The sequence below is a fragment of the Sycon ciliatum genome, chromosome 6, assembly GCF_964019385.1.
Source record: "Sycon ciliatum chromosome 6, ocSycCili1.1, whole genome shotgun sequence".
Classification (NCBI taxonomy): domain Eukaryota; kingdom Metazoa; phylum Porifera; class Calcarea; order Leucosolenida; family Sycettidae; genus Sycon; species Sycon ciliatum.
The window spans coordinates 30,276,355-30,300,243 of record NC_088648.1 but is presented as its reverse complement, the minus strand read 5'-3'; the positions used below and the strand labels follow the sequence as shown (position 1 = coordinate 30,300,243).

Here is a 23,889-nt window from a genome sequence, read left to right as displayed (position 1 = left end):
CAGGGCAAACAATGATGCACACGCAAGCCACCATGAGAGTGAAACCACCTCCTGCATGTACCACACTGCACAGCACCACGCTGATCCTGGATGGGGAGACTCCGCTCTGCGCTACACTTGTGCCTTGCTTTGAAACCTGGCCGGCGAAACGAACGGTGGCAGATAAGACAGTCCACCCGTTGAACCGCTGAAGCCCGGTACAACGGCAGACACTCGCCAGGCAGACCAATCCTGAGCAATCCCATACCAGGCCAGATGTTCAATGCCGATGTGCCAAAGATCAGCCAAAATCACATCCTTCCAGCGACGACGGAGACCACACGCCGGCCGAGGTGACGGTAGGAAGCCAAACAACAGGTGCTTGGGCACACACACACACACACACATACACACGCACACACACACACACACACACACACACACACACGCACGCACGCACATACACACACACATACACACACACACACAGACACACACACACAGACACACACACAACGTGGCACGGCCAATTTATTCACGCTCGCATATGGAAGTGAAGGACTCTGTTGCCCACACTAGTAGAATCCTAAACCAGCCGTACCTTTTACTGTATCGGTTCCCATCGAAATATGTAAGGGTTTCCACGGTAACGGGGCAGTCGGAACCCTGAAGTTGTCGCTGATTATAGATATGTTGGTAAGCTGTGAGCACACAAAGCAGTGGCAAAGCAATGAGGTCGTGATTTGTGAATAGTTGACGAGAAGATGTACCCAGCACTGGCTCTGCAAACTTTCTCTCTACTTCCGTGAATAGAGAGGTTCCGCATAACGTAATTACGTTAGTAAAAAACGTAGTCGATCTACGGAAAGTCTTACGTAAACTGCGTGCGGATCTGTGTTCCGCCATACGGAGTTTTCAAATCACGTAGCTGCCCTTGGCAACTCCGAACGTGGCAGTGTACGACCAGATCGACCTGGGGAGAGAGTCATAAAATTGTACCCCAAGTCCCCAATCCACTTACGGACCAGCTACGTTATCAGAGCCCTATCTACGTACTCTCCGTAGACAACTTTCCGTAAGTGGAGTGCAAACTCGCGAATTCACGGGTTTTTCCCGCCCACTAACGTAAAGTTGCTCAACTTTACGTAGTGCGGAACCTCTCTAATATCGAACTTTTTTCACCAAACGAATTATTTTAGTTTGGACCCAACCCCTTCCTACCCCTCAGAACGTAAAAAAAATGTTGACATAACACATGCAAAAGTCGCAAGTGTGTCACTGATACTATGGCCGTATACATGCTCATTGTATCAAAGTTTTCTGAAACGAAATTGGTCAACCCCCCCCCCCCCCCCTCCCCCTCCCATCCCATAACGAAATTATTCCGTTTTGTGAATTTTTTTCGATATTTATGGACGACCCCTTACTGTGCACTTACAGTCCATTTCAAAACTATAGACGCGTACCTAGGCAAAAACCGTTATGCCAGCATCTATACCACATGAAATCTGTGATCACTTTGTGCATAATTTTTTCCAAATTGGGCATCTGTTATCCAATTGTTTAGAAACTATATGAGAGTAATTGTGGAGCGGACCTGAGCAATATTCCGAAAACTATTCTCAAAAAGTTCCAGCCAAATTTGAAATATTTCAAAAACACTGCGCGTCTATAGTTTTGAAATGGACTGTAGCATCCTTATTTTCAGTCTGCTATGAATTTGTATTTCGGAGTGCTGGAATTTGTTGCGCAAGTATCAATGATGTCCGCAGTACAGCTATGGCGCGTAGCAGTGTCATTAATGGATGGAGAGCCAAGGGTAAATTTAAGTTATAGTAAAGAAAAAAGGACCAAGGAACTACAAGTTACTAAACAATCAGCTCATGCGATAACATTGCACCAACTGGTGGTGTTAGTGGACATTATAGCGTAACTTGTAGTTTCTTGGTCCTTTTTCTTTACGACAGTGTCATTTTTGCACTTTTTCTCCGTGTGTCAGTACTTAGCACGTCTGTCACCTCTAAGCGCAAGATCGGTCATTCTAGGTATAAAACTGTGCTTTCAAATTAATTCTAGCCATTCATTATTCTCAACCTTCACTGATGAGACCTTAGTGGTTGCAACAGCACTGTATGGAGGAAATTTCATTTGTCAGTGTCTACAACTTGAAGTCGTGTTGCTGGTGTGATGAGGTCAGCCAGAGAGCACATGTGGTGAGGTCAGCCAGTACAGAGAGCGCATGTAGTGGAGATAGAATTGATTCCTAGTACATACAAAAATTGAAAAAAAAATAGGATATCCTCTTCCTCCCCCCACCCCCCCGGGACAATCGTTAGCGTTTCGGTAATCCTGAAATAGAGATGATCACACCACAAGACCGCTCATGTTGCATTTCAAAGCAATGCTACAGTAAAACCTGACAAGGCGACCACTCGGAAAAGGCAACCACCTGTTCCAGAAGACCACTACAGCCAGGACCAAGGGATGCTACTTCCAGTGAAGTGACCCTGGATAAGGAGACCACCTTGTAACAGAGACCGTGCTTAGAAGGTCCCTTGAGCGGTCGTCTTAGACAGGTTTCTCTGTACTTAGTTGTTGCTTTCAGAACAGAAGTCAGAGTTCCAATGAGGGTTATTTGTAGCATCAGGCAAGACAGCAGTGAACAACAAGCCTCCGCCATTTAATACCGGTATCTCCTTCTTTTCCCCATAATATTTCCCTCCCTAGCCGCATTCTTATCGATGCCTGGCCCCGCTCTAGTCACGGTACATTGACCGTACACACACACATGGATCTTACTAGTGCGAAGAGGGGCATCCCGGGCATGGTGTCAAAAGGTATTTTAGTGTGGTGCGGTCAGTGTGGTGCGGTCAGCCATCTCAAGTGCAATCTACTCATGGGGGAGGGGTGGGCGAGCCGATTTTTTTGGGATATCCAGAGCCTAAATCAGTGCATTGGATTGATTCACGGGGTACTTGGGGTAAAGAGTGGTACGCCGTAGTGACCGTACCGTGTCCGACGCCCCCGGATGGATGGAATTACAGGGTCTCAGCGGGGTATGGTCACCCTTCCGTGTACTGTCAAGTGAGAAACTTTCGCTAGAGATTAAATTTCGCTGTTTTCGCAACCATCACACATTCGCGAATACCGTATAAATCGCCGCAAACCTCTCCGTACATTGATTGTAGACAGTACAAGATCCGACTGAAGAGATAGAATCGCAAACGTTTCTCATTGTGAACCGGCCCAATTTTTAAAAAAAACGCCAATTTGCGTGCCGCGAAAGTTTGTCGCTTTGCAGTACACTCTATACCACAACCCACCCCCTGACAATATAGAGACAACGGAGCCAGAGGCATGAGCGGCTACTTTGCATTGGACGAAGACGCGTGTGCCGTGCCAGGTGAATACGTTAGTGGCCGCAGCAGTGTGTCCCGGGCGACACCCCCTGCATCTAACCGAGGCTCACGCGCATCATTCACACTACACACTGCCATACTCCTGGCAATGAGCACTGGGCTTACGCGGCCAGGAGTTGCGTTACCAAGAGCGTGCAGCTGTGATTACAGGTGCAGGCCGGGTGGAACCGGTCTGGCTGGTCAGGTCATGGCCAGATCAACTTTTTAGCCACCAACACTTGTTTCCTGCTGAGACTGAGGGATCATGTATAGTAGTACTGCCTGCCCTCCATACTATAAAACAAGTAATTTTAGGTGCATCAAAATTTCGGTGCCAGGGACCTGCCAGGTTTTCAGGCGTAATGTAGAATTAGGCGACCAGCTTTCCCTTCACATGCAGTGCATACTCTAGTGCCTTTTAGGTGTAATTTAAATTTAGGTGCCTGGTTTCTCTACCGAAATCACCGAAATTGAAGTAACACCGAAAATAACATCATGTTTTGCAGTATCATACAAAGACTGTATGAACGTTCGCCTAGGATATGGCTGGACCGATGAAAAACCGCTTCCGCCGGCCCTGCGTTCAACACACTTACGCTTCGTATCTGACAGTTTGATGAGCTCTGGTTGTTGAGCGGAGCGGTGCCGCAGGTGACAAGGTGGCTGCTACTGCTGGCGTGCCGGAACACCTGCACTTTGACCATCGTGTTCTCGCAGATCGCCCGAAGACTAGCAGGGCAGCCATCCGAAGACTGCGCAAGGGAATGCAAACAATGTAGAAACAAAGGCCAGTGAATGCACACTCGTGACTCTATGCACAAACACGCAAGCGAAGTCGGCCTACAGTCCATTTCAAAACTATAGACGCGTACCTAGGCAAAAACCGTTATGCCAGCATCTATACCACATAAAATCTGTGATCACTTTGTGCATAATTTTTCCAAATTGGGCATCTGTTATCCAATCGTTTAGAAACTATAATTATGGAGCGAAACTGAGCAATATTCCGAAACTATTCTCAAAAAGGTCCAGTCAAATTTGAAAAATTTCAAAACCCTACGCGTCTATAGTTTTGAAATGGACTGTAGCGTTGCCAAACACGTTTTCTTGTGACGTTCACTAGTTTGAGTACAAGTACATCATGTGACGACTGTGAAAGGAAATGCAAACAATGGGAAGTGTGCATCGACGATGGCCACCGTCATCTACTGGTGGGGCAAGTTGCCCCATAGTTTGCAGGTACAACCCATTCTAGTACATTTATGAGCATGACCGTTTATGACCTTGTATGCAGAGCTGGTATCACAGTGTGTGCGACGGTTGTAGTGGACTTGCCTCGCAAAACTTTTAAATTAACGACGGGGAAATTGATGCATTTATACTTAGAAGTGGGACACACTTCAGGCTCTTGAACATTTTGAAAGTTTCGACTAGTTTACGTTCATGCCGTATCATCAGGTGAAATACAGGCAAAATCAAATGAACATGGACAATGGATTAAAATGATGATAAGGCATGAGAGTATACTAGTGAAAACTTTCAAAATGTTCAAGAGCCTGAAGTGTGTCCTACTTCTGAGTAGTGTAAATGCATTCTTGTCTCTAAGGAAATTGATGCATACCGGCGTCACATCTAGAAACAAGAGCAAAAGCTCACGCACGCGGGGCTGCTCTAGCGTTTCCAAAGCAACGTTATCTTGTGGCGTTCATTAGTTGGAGCACATCACAATCGAGATCCAAGGAAGACGAGCAGAAAAGTGGTGAATTTCCAAAAGCAAAACGGTGAGAATGGGACAAGGAAACGTACAGGTCTACCCTCGTTAATACTTAGTAGATAACCCCGGCGGTTTCGGATTGTTTGTCTTATAACGAGTATAGTCTACTATGCGGACATGAATGTACGCGTTTCAGGCGCCAGGGGATTTCCGATCGTTGTCTACTAATGAGGTTTGTCTTGTAACCAATGTCGTACTAACGACGGTAGACATATAACACTAGACCAATCGGACTTATAGTGTGTGTGTGTGTGTGTGTGTGTGTATGTGTGTGTGTGTGTGTGTGTGTGTGTGTGTGTGTGTGTGTGTGTGTGTGCGTGTGCGTGCGTGTGTGTGTGTGTGCATAAAGTCATGAGTGTGCATTTCATCCTGTTCTCAGCTTTATTCAGGTTACATGCATTGTCGCCATGCCGACGATTCAGACACAAGACCTGTCTCATGCTCCAGGCTGCATGAGCATAAAAGAAATCGTTTGCGCATCTGAAAAATGTGCCCTGCACTCCTCCATCCTGGCTGTGGTTTTGGCAGGTAGGCAGACAAGCAGGCAGGCAGATGCTAGATGCAATGAAAACACGGCCCGGCACAGTGCACCGTGTCTATAACTTACAAGTGACACGTAAGCACACACATGCACCCCTCCCCCCCCCCCCCTCCCACCCTCCCCCTCTCATCCCATACCTACTAACCGTTGTACACCTGAGATGGGTACAATGACATGTCTAAAGCTGACGATGACTCCGTAATGAAAATGTTACCAAATGTAGTTGTGAGGCTTGCAAAAAATACACTTTTGGGTGCCTATTACCACCCTGCGATATCGGGACGGTCCCGGCCAAATCGGGATGGTTGCCAGGTATGCATTGACAGATATAGGCACCCAGACAGACAAACACACATACACCCAGACAGACAGGCAGGCAGACAGGCAGACAGACAGACAGACAGAGAGATACGAGTCGTAGATAGACAGATAGATAGATAGATAGATAGATAGATAGATAGATAGATAGATAGATAGATAGATAGATAGAAGACAGACAGACAGACACACAGACAGACACACAGACAGACACACACACAGACACACAGACACACAGACTCACAGACCGACACACAAACATACAAAAGTAGACAGCCAAACCACACAACGGAAGCAAGACGTTGACATCTGCTGAATGGAAATGATTCCTCAGTAAAAACGTCTTCCTTCCGTGGTACTGTAAAACGGGTAACGTTTGCGACAATAAATGTTTGCGTATTACAAATTGAGACTGGTTTGCGCTGTTTAATGTTTGCGAGTCGTTCTACAGTCGTTCTACACAGTCGAGTAACTCCTTGCACTGAACTTTACACGGCGCGAGTTTGCGTTGTTCAAAGTTTGCGATTCGGGGCCTCTCGCAAAATTCGCAAACATGTTTACGTCGCCATAGTAACCCGTTTTACAGTATTCTTCAGCTAGTTACTTTGTCAGCTATGGATTTTCTAGCTGGACATTTGCTGGTGTGTCATTGTTCGAAGGATTAACATCTTGCTAAAAAGACAGAAAAACAGATGGACGGAGGGACAGACAGACATGCACACACACACACACACATGCATGTGCACACACACACACACACACACGCACAACCACACACGGATAATGCTCACCACCACGGAACGGCAGCTGGTTGTGACGAAGCGTTGATCTCCGGTAACGCACAGGTGGCAATCACTCAAGCATTGGTCTCGGTGATAATCATTGCCCACATATACCTAAGACGATTACAATGAACGGGAAAAGAACAGGACGTAAAGAACGAAGACATTAGAGAGGTTCGGCACTACGTAATTGCGTCAGTAAAAACCGTAGTCGTTCTACGAAAACTCTATACGTATACCGCATGCTGATCCGTGTTCCGCCATACAGTGTTTTCGGATCACGTGCATGTAGCTGCCCATGGCAACTCCAGACGTGAAAGTCTACGACCCTGAGCGGGGGTCATAAATGTATCCCCCAATCCACTTATGGAGCACCTCCGCTATCGGAGCCTCACGTACTGTAATAAAGTCAAGAAATTTTTGGCGCATACTCATTTTCGGCTATTTTCGACCTGGGCATATTTGGCCGAAATTTTGCTGCGGTCGAAATTTTGCTTTGCAAGGTTCATTGTGACCGTAAGTACAGGTATCAGCAAGAGTGCATAAACAAGAGTATGCAACTGTGATCTCTTTTCTATGGGCCAGATGCGCGGCGCGCTGCCTTCATTACATCATTCAGCTGCAGTCCGCGCACTGCGGAAAATCAAACACCGCACTTTCCCTCTGGTTTGAAATGAACTTTCGTACGGAACTGGAGTTCACGCGCCAGAATTTAGAGATCGCGTAGGTACTGGAACGAATCGAGCAAAAACGGATGGGCTCGCACGAGAAATTGTGAGTTTGAATGCATGCTTTCAGAGCGTGATGAAGGCAAGTTACTTAATGAAGGCAGCGCGCCGCGCACTGACCCATCACCACAGTTGCATACTCTTGTTTATGCACTCTTGGTAGCAGCAGTACAGGCCGAAAATTTAGTGCGGCTGAAATGTGTTTTAGCCTTGGGAGGCCGGAATTTTAACGGGCCGAAAATTTATAGTTTTTAATACAGTACGTACGCTATGTAGACAACTTCCGCAAACGGAGTGCAAACTCGTGAATTCACCCACGTTCGCTAAGTTTTCTCAACTTTACCTGGCACTGAGCCTCTCTTTGGTTCACTATGTTCTCATGGTGACGGCAAATCTCCTTGGTATGGAGTGGTTTCACATTTGTCACATGACCATACAGGGACAGCCATGTTGGTTCCTACTCCACTCAACCCTTGCATCAATGGGTCACATGATGTCAGCCATGTTGGCTACATCTCCGCACAATAGGCCTAGCGCAAATTTGCTCGGGGCGCTTCGATATTTTGCCGGCAAATTTTGCCCGAGCACTTTCTGTATTTTGCTTGGCATTGCCTTTCGTTTCCGATATTTTGCTCCATTTTGCTCCTGCTTTGTGGCAAAAATGGCTTCGAATGAACCGTCTACTTTGGTAAAAGTGGATGGTGACTCTAATGAGGAAAGCAAAACTTATAATTAAATGGTGTCAGTATTCCGGATTTTGTAGCATGATTTCAAATTTGTGTACCCCTGACAACCTGCACGAGCTATTTCAGCACGAAATTGGCCCAATGAAACCAAAGAAATTTGAATAAAATTGCCAAAACACACCTCGGTCCTCTGTAAATTCGATATTTTTGCTCGGAATTTGCCAGCAATTTCTTTTCGTAGGAAATTTCGATATTTTGCTGGAAGCATTGCCGGCAAATTTAGGGCTAGGCCTACTTTCTGCACAAATTTTGTCACATGACAGACTGATGTGAAACAACTCTAACGGCACCACATGTAAGCGCAACGTTTGATGTATCTAGCGCAGTTGAGCACTCTAACTTTAGTGCTTTGGGTGGAGGGACGGGGTTGCAGAGAGGAAAGGGTGGGGAGGGGAGAGGTTGGGAAGGGGAGAGGTCGGGGGGGGGGGGGAGAGGTCGGGGAGGGGAGATGTTGCAGAGGGCGAGAGGAGAGCAACACTGAGAAAGAATACCGTATACACTGACCCAATGCTGTGTACACATACAATAAACCTCACCTCCTGTTCAATCTGCATTGTTACGGCGTTAATGCGATACAGGACATTGCTGCAAGGTGCAACACAAGGACACAGTCATAGGAACAACTCACATTCTTCTACTGCCGTCAATGAATCACACTATTACATGGCCACCAATATTTCAGTCCTGGCCTAAATACTGGCATGGCCAACAGCATCCGTATGCTCTAACCACTGGGCTATGTATGGTGTAGCTGTCATCCCAGCAGAGACCGTTCAACATTTTCTTCAGACTTCGAAATTCACGCTCCCTGTGAATCCACACATATACTTGCGCTACCATGCAGTTGCTTCCAAAATACCCACACCAACACCTGTAGGAGCTTGCACACACACTCTTAGCCTCACACTCACTCCCATACCACGGCTCACACGTTCACACACACACACACACACACACACACACACACACACACACACACACACACACACACACACACATATATATACATAACACATACACTCCCCCCCCCCCCCCCCCCCCCACACACACACACACACAGCTCTACTCCTAGTGAAACTGGACCTTAAATCACGATATCCCACTCTTCCTTCATCCATTACAGGGGCGTCGGAAGGTATTTTAGTGTGGTACGGTCAGACATCTGAAGTACAATTCATCCGTGGGAGAGGGGGGGGGGGGAGGGATGGCTGAGCCGAAAATGTTGGAAATTTAGAGCCCAGGTCAGTGCATTTTATTGATCTACGCCGTGACGGGGTACTTGGGGCAAATAGTGGTACGGTCAATACCGTAGTGACCGTACCGCGTGCGACGCCCCTGTCCAACTATACGCATAGAAGTACGGTATTTCCCCGGGGGACATGCCACGCTGGAGTATAAGCCACGGCCAGATTTTCGTCACGAAACACAGGCATCTACCCCGTATGCAACCATTCACTTGACCATCGTAGTATATAGGCCACACTGAATATTGAGGGTGGATTACAAGAGTTTAAAGTGCGGCTTAGGATCCGGAGAATACTGTACGTGCAATGGACTAAGCTTACGTTCCGCCGGCATAAATCTTGTCCAAAACTATGTCATAGTCGACAGAAGTGAAATTGAACAAGGGCCCGGAGCAGGTCACCCGCGTTGTGCTTTCACCACTTGAATCTAAAGATAGCAGAGAAAGACGGAGAGGAGAGTCAATGTGCGTGCGTGCGTGCGTGTGTGTGTGTGTGTGTGTGTGTGTGTGTGTGTGTGTGTGTGTGTGTGTGTCAGACCACGGCATGGGCCAAAGAAGCGTTGGCGAGACACGATTGTCGGTGATCTGTGCTCGCTGGATATTCCGGAGTCCGAGTGGTATCGGCTCGCACAAGATCGCCCGGAATGGCGCAGGCGGGTCCATCAACATCGTCTTCCTCCCCCGGCACCGAAGGACTTTCATTGCGCATGCGGCAGAGCGTTTAGGAGAAGTGGCGATTTGAAGCGTCACATCAAGTACTGCCCAACTCAGTAGCCTATCATCTCCACTGGAGATGGGGCGTCAAAGGTCAAAGGTGTGTGCGTGTGCCTTGCAAGCTGTTGAATGGTGCAATCTCAGGACAAGATGCTATGTCTAACATAGCTGTTCGCTATCATCATCGCTTCCGCGATGGGCAGGTCTGAGGTCTGAGGTGTGTGTGTGTGTGTGTGTGTGTGTGTGTGTGTGTGCGTGCATGCGTGTGCATAGTGCATGAGTGTGTTTCGGAGCAATTAGATTGGACCTGCCCGGTCCATGCGTAGCAAAAGATAAGAAGCCTTCGTTTTCCTTTTTCCAGAACGATTTTTTTTTGCTTGGGGTAGGGTGGATTCTAGGAGCTTCGTTTTGAAAATAATCATTTTTAAAGATAGCACTAGTGTGGACAACTACAGTGCTGGAAACTGAAATCCGACCCCCTAGCGGTGCATCCACATTCTAGTGGTCTATGTGTCGTAGTTTTACCATCCCGTGCTGGGTCTTTGCGATGTGAGCGCACCGCTCAGGAGATCGGATTTCAGTTGCCAGCACGGTACGTAGTGAAACAATAAATATTACCAAACAACAGTGTCGACCACTGTGCTACAATGCCAAGACACTGACAACTTTCGCACATACTTCTTTTGCACACACAGTTCAGGTTTCAGCTTGGCAATGTACGCTGCCTCCGGCGGGAAAGTAATTATTGAATGCGCATGGAGAGATGGTCCTGGGTGACGAAAAATTGAAATCACTATTTTTTTGGACTTCGTTTCACCTGCAGAGAGAGTTGGTGGGTGGGTGGTGGCTCAAAAATACCAAACCTTTTTGCTTTAAAGGGGAAGTGCATCGATTTTTTCAAGTAGGGCTCAGATGAAAGACAATTTCATATCGGTTCCGATGGTATATCTCTCGCCTCCGTACGATATTGCAAACTTGCCATATCGCCGATTTTCTGATTGCGTTTCCATGGCGACTACAGGTGATGACGCACATTCTGCTTAGCTCCGTGAGAGAGAAGGTCGATCACTGCAGAATTGTGTCATTTTCAGTTGTCTTATTGTATTCACGAAGTGAAAGAAGTGATGTGTTCAATGCTGTTAGTGCTGTGACCTGTTTATTAGTAGTACCTATATTGGCTCACCATCCGAGTTCAATTATTATTATTATTATTATTATTATTATTATTATATTTTACTAGGGTGTTTCCCACAGACATATGGTCTTCTTACGGGAGCCCCTAGAACATTGGCTCAATATCCGAGTTCAATTTTCACACACAAACGTGTGGCATTTTCGCGCATGACCATGGGTCCACGCTTACATGTCGACTTGCCCATGTCTGATGTGCCATACTACTGGCCATCCCCATCCGCTTTCCACGACCAGCATGCAACACGAGATCAAGTACAGTGCACAACAGCAAGTACATGGTAGAGTAGATGCAGTGCACGCCAGGTACATGGGTACAGTCTGTATCGGCTATAGAGTGACCGGATATCAGAATAATATCGGCTACAGTGATATTGGTACGAAAATATCAAAAGCAAAACGTATTTTATCCAGTACAAATATCACTACAGGTGGAATCCTGATAATTCGAATATTGCTTAATTCGAACATACCGCTTAATTAGAAGTTTTTCCAGGACCGCGTACATATTGAGTTGTGGGTTCATGTTTGGATAATTTGAATGTCCGGATAATTAGAAGTTTTTTCCTGGCATTTTGAGGTTCGAATTATCAGGATTTCACCTGTATATTGTGTGACTATAACCAATATTATCGGGTGTAATGATATATCGGATATTATGATGTCAACAAAGAATCAAAACATGCATAACACACTATATTATTATCGGCTATAGTGATAACTTTAAAAGGGGGCAGCCTACCCATAAATTTCATATGGCATTCAATTGACCGTAACTTTCGTGTTTCTCAATAGATTTGAGTGAAATTTTGACCACACACTCCTGCCACTATGCTGGCCCTCAGGACATGATTTACAAGTTCTTGCGCCTCACTGACAGGCTTTCCAGGCCGGAAAAACTCAAATTTCCGGCATAGTGCCACGGTGTGCGAGCCACCCAGGAGCCAAACCATGCATTTACATTTTTTTCACATTTTCGTGCCCATTCTGTCCGTGCGCGGGACCCAAACCTAAAACAAGTCCAGAAGCAGCCATGGGTGGTGGGGTAGGGCCCTTCAACGTGGCCCTGCAATCTGTCACAACGGAACAAGTGGGCGTTCTCTCACAGACTCCCACAGACCCAAGTCAATTTTTGAATTTTTTTTAGGTTTAGCACGTGCTACGAGGTCGTACCTTTGATACAACATCCAGTGCTGGGACCTCCACAGCAAGCCATTTCCACAGCGCTGCACACCAAATCCAGGATACCCTCAGAAACCGGCAAAGACTACCACTCACGTTCCACTGGCACTACTGCCTAGTACTGACTGAATCCTACCTGACTTCTTGACTCGACTCAAACTTGCCAAAGTCACTAAATCAACGTCAACTACAATAATCAAGCCACATATCTGCAACGTCACGAGGGTGCTGGCAAAAGTCCTGCTGCACGTGGTTTTTTAACGTGATTTTTTGGACTTTTTTGGACTTGGAGCAAAATTCTGCATACTTTCGCGTGTTTCCATGATACGACAAGTTGCGCACGGTCTGCTCACATTCAAATACAGTGCTGCCAACAAATGACAGCGTGCAACAAAAAAATTCTTTCCTTGCAAGGGCACATTTTCGGCCATAACTCTTGAACGGCTGGTCAGATAGGGACACAATTTTCAGAGAATTTGCAGCTATTCATGCTCTTTCAACTGACGTAGCACTCAAGATGAATTTACAAATTCGATTTTTCAGCGAATTTTTGGGTAGTCTGCCACCTTAAAATACATGTAGCAATAATATCAAGATTATATAAGGCCAAGTAAAAAAATGGATTGTTTATCGTCCGCGCCCGCCCCAAATTTTCACCCTCCCCGCCGAATTATTTTATTTTTTAGTACTGGTAAATGTACTGTATGCGGTCGACAGCCTCTAATCGGCATGGCCGTAGATTTTCGAAGGTCAAGTCCACAGACTGAACCATAACTCAGTTGCTATGGGCTTGAAAAGTGAAACTGATCATAAGCTGCCTGATTTTCTTCGTTCTTTTCTACGTAACGTTGGTTGTTCCACTTTCCATTATCCTCTGGGGTTGCAAACACCTGCCCTACAGCCATAAATGCATAATAAAAAATAAAATTAAAAACCTCTCGTCCGCCCCGATTTCTCGGAAAAATCTGACGTTAAACAATCAATATATTTTACATGGCCTAACCCCCAATTGTGTGTGTGTGTGTGCAACTCCAGCTATGGGGTCTGCGACGGCAGAACTTCACATCACGTGATGAACCCGTACACATTATTTGCACTCTGTGCATGATAGATACAGGGTTGTACGCAGCCCAGCTTTGGGTACAACTCTCTTGTGGTCACTTTGCAGTTTGCACTGTTTGCCAGCATAACCTTTTGAACCATGTCATGTGATGTGAAGTTCTGCCGTCGCAGCACAGCATAGAGGTTGTGCAGGCAGTTGCACACTCTTGGCCTTGGGGTTATGTACTCTTGATAATATCAAAGGCCCTATTTTTTACTTTCTTCACGTTGCTTATTTTTATAGTGATACATGTACATGTACATAACAGAATTTTTGTATGGAAATGCGGGCACTGTCAACTATGCAGCATGCTCATTTGTCAAAACGCCATGCTGGAAGACTGTATTTCCTTGCCTTTCAAGTGTCGATCGAAAAAAGAAAAAATCGATCGTATCGCATAATTATTAGGGCTCAAACGGTCACGGTTTTACCCCTGACGGTTAACTGCTAAGCTAACGGTCGGTTAACCGGTTATAACCTATAAGCCACGGCAATCCTACGGACTCTTTTTTAACCGTATATTTGACTATACTCATTCAAAAAATGTACCCTATTCAGTACAACGCACACTTGTACATTCTCTTGCATGCTCATTCATACATACTCTCACACCAAGAGACCAGATATGGCCGAGTTGACAGCCCAGAAATTGCGTACGCGTGCGACTGCCCGCGAAAGTGCACACTTTGCAACGACCTGATACTTGAAAAATTGACTGAAAAGTTACTGCGTAACCGTTATCTTTATCGGTTAACCGTTAATTCTTCGTAACCGGTCTGCAACCGGTTAATCGGACTAATCGTTTGAGCCCTAATAATTATAGAGATGCATCGGTTATAGTGATAAAATCACGGAAATCAAAAGGGTACGCTATAGCCGATACAGACTGTACATGGCTACAACTACAAGTACAAGGAGAAAGCAATTAGTTGCCAAATAAGGCCCAGAACGCACCTGTTGAAGAGGTTCTGGTGCAGTTCGGTAGCTGGGCGAACACTTGCTGGCCGGCTGCTGCGACCAGGACTAGAAACAAGGAAACTCCACAGAACCCTGCCATGTTCCGTGTCCAACTTCTCTTCTCGCGGCACACAAAAGTGCGACTCCCACTCAGCTGAGGAAGTGGTCAGCTACTATAAGAACTACTTCAAGCGTCGTAGAGATCTGGACGACAGGCAGCCCAGAATTATTGTTCCCACCAATAGGCAATAGTCAATACATTGTTCCCACATACGGTACATGTGCGTGAAAAGGAAACACATGCAATTCGAATATCGCCTATCCTGCTCGTGGCATGCACATTTTTTCAGCAAGCCACAGCTTTTGCTTGCAGCAGCAGGCCTGCTGTGCAGGAGTTTCTTGGCGCTTTGGTGATGTGGGAGTAGTACAACATTGTACCAGTCCACTGCAAACGCCCACTTCGCAGCAAACGCCCACGTCCACTCGGTGCACCCAAGCCAAGGCCAATGCGCCCCAGCACAGTAGTGAGTAGAGTCAAGTCGAGTGAACTCCCGATCCCGGTGCCGAAAGGCGGGCTCACGCCCCTGCATGTATACAATGCATGGGCCTACATGCATGGTCACTTCCCCCTTGTCTAACCACCAAGACGAAAATTATAGCCGACTGGCCGAAATAAAATAAAAAAATACATACGAGGTGATTTGGCTTTTTTAACATGGTTGTAAAATGACGTTTTTCAGTCACTTCTAGACAAGCTACGTCCAAATGGAAGTGGAAGTGCTATCCTTCATGCCCGTTGTGTCCAAAAATGGGAATGATCCCACTTTGGAAAGTGTCTTGAATCATGTCCTACTTTCATAGTATTCTCAGGATTCAAATAATTGGTGTGTCATTTTTTAACAAATTGTCAAATGTCATAACAAACTGGGATATCCGGTCATCAATGTTCTGAAGTTGATAGATGTCACTTCAAGGATTGCTAGTGGATGAAAATTAATCTGTCAACAGAGGAGTGAACTGCATTGTATGCTGCGAAAGCCGTGTTTTTGTATTGGCTGTGTTATACGGTGGAATTGGATAGGTAGCATAGCATCGCAGCCATGTTTTCGTTCTCACAGAGTGTATTCAGTGACCTAGTGTTATTCGTTACTGTCTCTAGTGATGGCAAGACGGCCTGACGTCGTCCAAAGGCCCTGAGGAAGCAATTCACTGCCCTCCTCGTAGGGTCCCGCGGGTTCTGCCGGCAGAAAAATTGGCAGAATTCGGTACTTTTTCTGGTAAGTTTCATGCATGTTTGGTATGTGGATAAAGAAATGGAGCAGAATTCGAGGAATTGCCCGCCAAAAGGTTTGTATGGTTCTGCCAATTTCACTGCTTTTCGAGCAGAATCTGCCACCTTTTCGAGCAGAATCCGCCGGTCCCTTCCTCCTCGTCCATTCAGGGGCTCATTTTACACAAAATGGCAAAGCACTCACCACTAGTTATACCGACGTGGCAGGGAGAATTAAATTATATGCACCAAATTTTCTAGTCAATGTTGATCTACGATAAACTGGCTCTCATTTGCCACCACCCATATACAGCCATCCGCGCCGGAGCAGAGAAACAGCCAGAACAAAAGCAAATTTTACACATTAATTTTGTTAAAAAATGCCAAATGTTTAAAAAAAAGCCAAATCACCTCGTACCGGGTAATTATTTTGAAACTCGGGTGTCATCAGAACAATATTACTTTATCATTTTGGTCATCTTTTGTATTTTCATGACATGATTGTATCGGTTTATTAATTTTGCCCGTACAAGAGGCTTCAGATCAGGATGTCGAATGTCTTGGGCTGTGTTTACATGAAGCGTTTCAACCCGGGTTGAGTTCGACCCGGGTCAGATTTGTGTAAACTATTATTTTATCAGTGCTATATTCTCCCTATATTCGACTATTGCGATACCGCTTGGTGTGGCCTTTCTGACACAACTCTGAGCCAATTAGAAGTCCACCATAGATTTATACTTAAAATTCTTTACAACAAGGATCGATGTTTTCCTTCGGATGCCCTTTATCGACTTGCACACACTTCTCCTCTCTCCGTTCGTCATAAGCACCATCTCTGTACACTGGTTCATAAGATATTTCTTCTTAAAACCCCTTCACACATGATGAAGTACAATTGGTTTTCGACAAGCTCAACCCGTAACGCGCTCACCCTGCCTCTTGTTAAGTCAGCCCAGTATCTAAAGTCCCCTTTGTTTTCCGGCTACTCTCATTGGTTATCATTACCATACGGTCTGAAAACTTGTTCTTCTATTGGTCAGTTTAAAGATCTACTATCACAACTGAACTAGACGCAATAATTATCATCGAAGAACATTCTCGAATACCTGGGTGATGCACGCATTTTGATAGTGCTCACTTCCGTTAATCGTTTTTCTTTGTAATTTTCCATTCATTTTCTGCTTTAATTCATATTTGCTTTGTTTTCCTGTAAGTCTGTTTCAAAAAGATTTACAATCAGGTTTGGGTCTTAAAAAGTATGAAGATAAGGGAAATTTGGACAACAAAGTACATAGAATGGCTTGTTAGGACACGGCAAATTGTTCTGTGAAGGTTTCGGAACAATTGGACCAACCGTTAAGGAGTTAGAATTTCGGCCAGGTTTCCGGCCTTTTCCCATGGTTTACAATTTGCCCAGGAAACCAGTATCGATTTTTTATCGAAACCCACGATTTATCCTTTCCTTTTTGGCCTTGTGGTTATGAATGCTGTCTGCTGACCATGAAGTTGTGAGTTCAAATCCCAACCTATCCTCACGTCAAACCTTTTTTCATTGTTTTGGTGATCAAGCTGGTACAAGACAAAGAAGGTGGCTGCACCAAACGACTTGTTGTTGGAGCTCGCGCTTCCTGCCAAACTGACTGACACTTGACTGGCTCACGCCATGTGAACACACCCACAACACTGCAATGGTGTGAGTGAATTATAATGGAAGTCATCGCGCTGTAGCTTTTTGAGATTTATTTTAGTATTTCAAGATCGCCAATTTATTTCAATTTAGCAGTCAACGCCGTCTTCTATCAGCGTTCACAAGCGTTTGCTTTTCTCAAAATGTCGTCGAAGTCACACGGATAGCTTTGCCAAGTCATGGCCTTGGGAATGAGTCCGTGTCGATGTCGTTTTCGTCACACGGTGAGTAAATTGCATCGCAGCTCAAAGAAACTATTTTGGTCACAAAACGGACCCATGCAGCTCGTCAACATTTACAACACTTTCGTTTCGACATGTCCTCTCTGACTCCATTATCGATACGAGGAAGAACTCGTTTGTTGTAAACCAGACGTACGTCCATGACTGTGTCAACGTGAGTGAGTTGTCATTTTTCCTGCTTTCGCGCGGAATATTTCTTCGAGTTCACAGTGAGTTTTTCCAGGCAGCGCTCGAGTGCTCATACGGTAAGACGCCAAACTCCGCGGGCGATCGCCAGGGTTGTAAATCTTTTTGAAACGGACTGTAGCTTACTATTGCCGTGGCTGGCTCAACGCCCTTTTCTCAGGGGATTCTGTCCCTGCATTAGCTATGCTTGTCACATGCTATGAGATTGTGTCTAATAACAATAATAATAATTTCAACCCGCCATGTGCACAAAGTGAATGGCGCGTTTACATGACGCATTGCGCTTGACCCGGGTTGAAATTTCGCCCCGGGTTGATTTCAACCTTCCCCCCAAGGGGAGGGTTGAAATCAACCCGGGTCAAGAAAATCGTACAAACGTATTTCTGTGCGTATCTCGCGCCAGGTTTGAACGGCACTGCAGATGCAAATTTCGCGCGAACGGATTCACGTGACCATACAGGACTGTAGTGTAGAAGTGGACTTTTGGCGGCATATCAGCCTCAAAACACAGCCTCAGTACGAGTTCGTACCTACATGTAGCCGGTACTCGTACCAAGAGTTCATAAACTCTTGAGATCTTGCTCGTACTTGTCAGTTTTGTGTTGTTGTCGCACTTTCTGACTGTATATGATTATTATTATTATTATTTTGCTTGTTCGCGTTGGCATCAACCTGCATAAAGCAGGTATATAGCCTTCGCTTAAGCTGCCATAAAAAAGAAAGCTCATCCTAAGCGAGAGGGCTAGAGGGAAATATACCGATAACGAGATACAGAATACAAAGAAATCCAATGAGTTCAATGTACAATTCAAAACAAGAAAGAAAGGAAAGAAAAACAGAGCCGAATCTACCGATTGATCCATCAATCGACAAAGGGGACTAATCCGTTAGTGTTGCAAAGTAGAAGCTGATTATAGTTGCAGATCTCCAGGCCAGGGCCAGCATATTGCCGATTCTGGATAGGTCTCCGCAGCATTTGATGTGGTAATTATCATAATGTTTGATAAAATTGTTAGAGTATCTAGTATCTAGAGTATCTAGTGTAATTGTATCCGTTATTATTGTTAAGGGTATCTAGTGTAACTGTATCCGTTATTATTGTCAAGGGTATCTAGTGTAATTGTATAACTTCAGCCATTACACACAGCACACATTAGTTCCTTCCACTTTCGACGATCCTGGGCGAGCTGCCTCAGTGCAACTAGATCCTCGTGTGATGTGAGGGAGTTTGTGGATCTGGAATTTTTCAGGTCGTTGTTGATGGATCGCGGGAGTGTTGTTCTCGGGCGGCCTCGGAACCCTGAGCTTCCTGGCTGAAAGTATGCTGACATAGCCTGCTGGACCGGGGATGAGGTGTCTAGTCGAAGCATGTGGCCAAACATTCTCCACCTAGCAGACTGGATGATTCTGCTGAGTGGCTTGGAGCCAGTGCGCTTGTACAGTGCTTCATTGCGTATTATACGGGGATATTTGACCCCTATGACTGCTCGTAACTGCTGGCGGTGGAACGAGTCAAGTTTCTTTTCTTGAGTCTCTGTCAGGCTCCATGTGCCGCAGTTATAAAGAAGTATTGGGAGAATAAAGCTGCCGTATAACCTAATCCGAAGGGGTTCACGGGCATGGTTACCTCTTAGCCATATCACCCACAGCTGATGTAAGGCGCATGTTGCTAGACGTTTTCTCCGACTGATATCTTCCTCCACTCCAAGCATCGATCCTAGTTTGACCGTGTTCCGCCATCGCTCGTCTACTCTGTCCTTTTCTCTTTTAATTGTAGTATATTCGGTTTTGGCTTCATTCATTTTTAAATTGTATTCCGCTAACGAGGATGATAGTATGGGTTGATTGTCATGCAAATATTGTAGGCTGGTGCTGATGAAGTCTACGTCATCCGCATACGCTGTTTCATTGGGCAATTGAAGCTGAATATCCAATGCTGGTCGCGGTGAGAGTCGCTCTCGAATCAACCTCAATGCAGCCTCGAGGTAGACAGTAAACAGGACTGGCGATAGAGAATCACCTTGTGGGGTTCCATTATGTGTGACTAATGGTTGGCTGAGAATGTTATTCAGCTTTACTTTTATTGTGGTGTCTGTCAGAAGGCACTGGATGATGTGCAGCTCATCATGATCAATGACTGTTGACAGTATATTGATCAGCCTGACCCTTGATATAGTGTCAAATGCCTTTGACATATCAATGCCTAAGATTGAGATCTCCGGCGCAACACGCTGGCATCTTGCTGATAACCACCGATAGCTATATACCACGTCTCCAGTACTTCTCCCTGACCGGAACCCGCTCTGGTTCAGTGACAAGTACCCATTGATAGCTGGCTTGATCCGCGTCAGGATGACCAATGAAAGAAGTTTACGTAGGGTGTTCAACAGGGTAACTGGCCTTACATTTCCAGGAGGACCTCTTTTCTTTCCCGGCTTTGGTATCGGGATCAGTAGCCCATCGCCTAGCTTGAGTGATTTGTCTTTGGCATAATTGTTGAATGTAGTGGCAATGTTCGAGAACAGTGCTGGTGTTCCATATTTGATAAGTTCAGCAGGTATCCCATCTGGTCCCGAAGCTCGGCCATTATTCAAGCGCTTAGCTGCGGCATGTACCTCTGGCTGCTTTATAGGGTTTTTAAGGTCTTCCTCTGTCCGTAAGAGCCTAGATGACTCCAGAGCAGGATCACAGAATATAGCACGGAAGTGTTGCCTTAATGCTTCGACTGATTCACTAGGTTGTGCAATGAGTTTGCCATCAGAGTCTTCAACCACAACTGGTGACTGCTGCTGTCGGCGCAGTAGTCGTGTTGCTTTGAACATTTTCGCGTCGTCTTTCATTTGGTCTATTTCAGCTACACGTTCGTCATGATACTCAAGTAAATAATAACTTAATAATAATATTTTGAACGGATTGGGAGAACTTCAAATTCAATGGATCAGTTGGGGAAGTGAACTTAATAATAATAATAATAATAATTTAATAACGAAGGTACGTGTTGGGTCGTAAGTACATGTATGCACGCAAACACACATCCAGTCAAAATAAGGCACTTGTCATAAGTATCCGAACGTTTTCGGTCCCTTCTCATCAAGGATTATACAGGGAATGGCTCAAGTTGGAAAGACTAAAACTTATATAGCGTAAAGATATGAGATAACAACACTCGTGACAAGGTGGAAAATTATCAAGTTCAGCACGACACAAAACTCGAGGGAAATAATAATAGTGACAAGAACATAGTGAGAAAATTAAGTTTTAACACCTCGACGAGGAGTAACACCAAACAATTGTAGCGACAACACATTTTCTTTCTGTACGCAAAGTTCAGGATCTAACTTACGGATATACAAAGCTTCTAACACAGCCAGATGCAACGCACATCTACCACGTGACAATATTGAGAACACATTATTATCACTGTACAACTCACGACAATTGGTACGGGCTGACAGATGTTGCTTGATGGACGAAATGCGATTCTTAGCTCCGTTAGGTGTTGTCTCCTCCAATGTCCCGTCATCTCGCCTCTTCGCGGCATCACCACTATCCGTCTCTTTGCTTTTCCGCGGCCTTCCACGTTTTCTGACACTAGCCGTTGTGTGCGCGATGCCCAGTGTCCTTTCAGCTACGTCTCCTCCATTGCGGATTTCTATTGATCTTCTTACTCCAACTTGTCCGGTGTTCGATATTGAGGTTCGTTTCGTTTCGTTTCTGTCAGCCCGTACCAATTGTCGTGAGTTGTACAGTGATAATGTGTTCTCAATATTGTCACGTGGTAGATGTGCGTTGCATCTGGCTGTGTTAGAAGCTTTGTATATCTGTAAGTTAGATCCTGAACTTTGCGTACAGAAAGAAAATGTGTTGTCGCTACAATTGTTTGGTGTTACTCCTCGTCGAGGTGTTAACAATGTAACTTAATTTTCTCACTATGTTCTTGTCACTATTATTATTTCCTTCGAGTTTTGTGTCGTGCTGAACTTGATAATTTTCCACCTTGTCACTAGTGTTGTTATCTCATATCTTTACGCTATATAAGTTTTAGTCTTTCCAACTTGAGCCATTCCCTGTATAATCCTTGATGAGAAGGGACCGAAAACGTTCGGATACTTTGACAAGTGCCTTATTTTGACTGGATGTGTGTTTCGTGGATGCTTACGACCCAACACGTACCTTCGTAACTAAAGTATTATCCGCCTCCGACTTCTTGTAAAATAATAATAATAATATTAACTGGTTTGAGGGAAAGAGACAAACGGGAAAAGTCTGAAGAAAAAATTGACTGTCACCACCAGGACTCGAACCAGGGACCCTCGCTTGTAGCCAGCGATGCTCTAACCACTGAGCTATGGTGTAGTCGTCATCCCAGCAGACTTCGTAACTCACACTTCCAATAATAATAATAATAATACCACAGCACGCGTACAAAGGCCAAAGACCAATGCATGAGAATACACTGAAATTAAGCCAAGTCCGCTTCTGTCTCCAGTCAACAAAAAACTCATCCATAAACAATGTCTGATCTCCATTTCGACTTGTCTGCAGCAAATGCTCGTGCTCCTTCTACTAGGTCGCTGGCATTCTTCAAAGGAACGTCGTGCCCTGCCAGGTCCTTCATGATGGTGGTAGGGAGAGTAGCTGCGGGACGGTCCCTTCGTCCACGTGACCCCGCTTGAAAATAGCAGGACATCGCAAGGCAAGGGGGTGACTGCTCACTACTCATCCTCAGCACATGGCCAGTGGCGACCAGTGAGGCTACGGCGTCGCTTGGCAACAAGCTCCGACAGTGGCTGCGAGTCACATCTGGAATACAGATCATCATTCGTAATTCTGTCTGGATAAAATAATAACTTACAGTCCATTTCAAAACTATAGACGCGTACTTAGGCAAAAACCGTTATGCCAGCATCTATACCACATAAAATCTGTGATCACTTTGTGCATATTTTTTTCCAAATTGGGTGTCTGTTATCCAATCCTTTAGAAACTATATGAGAGTAATTGTGGAGCGATCCTGAGCAATATTCCGAAAACTATTCTCAAAAAGTTCCAGCCAAATTTGAAATATTTCAAAAACCCTACGCGTCTATAGTTTTGAAATGCACTGTAAGGCTATGTAAAATATATTGATTGTTTATCGTCAGGTTTTCCCGAGAAATCGGGGCGGACGGGAGGTTTTTAATTTTATTTTTTATTATGCATGTATGGCTGTAGGGCAGGTGTTCGCAACCCCAGAGGATATTGAAAAGTGGAACAACCAACGTTACGTAGAAAAACGAAGAAAATCAGGCAGCTTATGATCAGTTTCACTTTTCAAGCCCATAGCAACTGAGTTATGGTTCAGTCTGTGGACTTGACCTTCGAAATTCTACGGCCATGCTGATTAGAGGCTGTAGACCGCAGTACATACAGTACATTTACCAGTATTAAAAATAAAATAATTCGGCCGGGAGGGTGAAAACTTGGGGCGGGCGCTGACGATAAACAATCATTTTGTTTCACTTGGCCTAAGATGGGCTACTACTATTGACAGCTGCCAGAATTGGCCACGCCGCTCCCAGATGGGAGGTACTGTCATAGAGGTTAGGGCGCATTCAGACTACCGTGAACCCCGTCAAACCGTGAATGCCGATAATAAACCGTGAAGGACATTCGCACTACCGATAAACTAACGGTACCGTTTAATACGTAAGTTTTGCAGCTCTCGCCGCGGCATTGAGAAAGGATTTTCCCTTTTTTCCGGCCTGAACACTATTTTTACCGCCGGAAAAGTTTTACTGCAGCAAAACATTTCCGCCAGTAACGTTACGTGATCAAATCACCTCGGAAACTTTCCCAATCGGTCACTT

General features: G+C 45.3%; 1 protein-coding gene across 1 annotated transcript in view; it reads right to left on the bottom strand.

The window, feature by feature from the left end:
* Positions 1–14,755, bottom strand: part of LOC135820201 (uncharacterized) — a 34,570-nt gene extending 19,815 nt beyond the window's left edge. Inside the window, exons 1-6 of the mRNA XM_065333513.1 lie at positions 14,653–14,755; positions 9,832–9,937; positions 8,803–8,851; positions 6,802–6,906; positions 3,974–4,129; positions 581–680 (exon numbers count right to left, since the gene is read on the bottom strand). Of these exons, the coding sequence (XP_065189585.1) occupies positions 581–680; positions 3,974–4,129; positions 6,802–6,906; positions 8,803–8,851; positions 9,832–9,937; positions 14,653–14,755 (619 nt within the window). The remainder of the gene's footprint in view (positions 1–580; positions 681–3,973; positions 4,130–6,801; positions 6,907–8,802; positions 8,852–9,831; positions 9,938–14,652) is intronic.
* Positions 14,756–23,889: the final 9,134 nt, after the last annotated feature.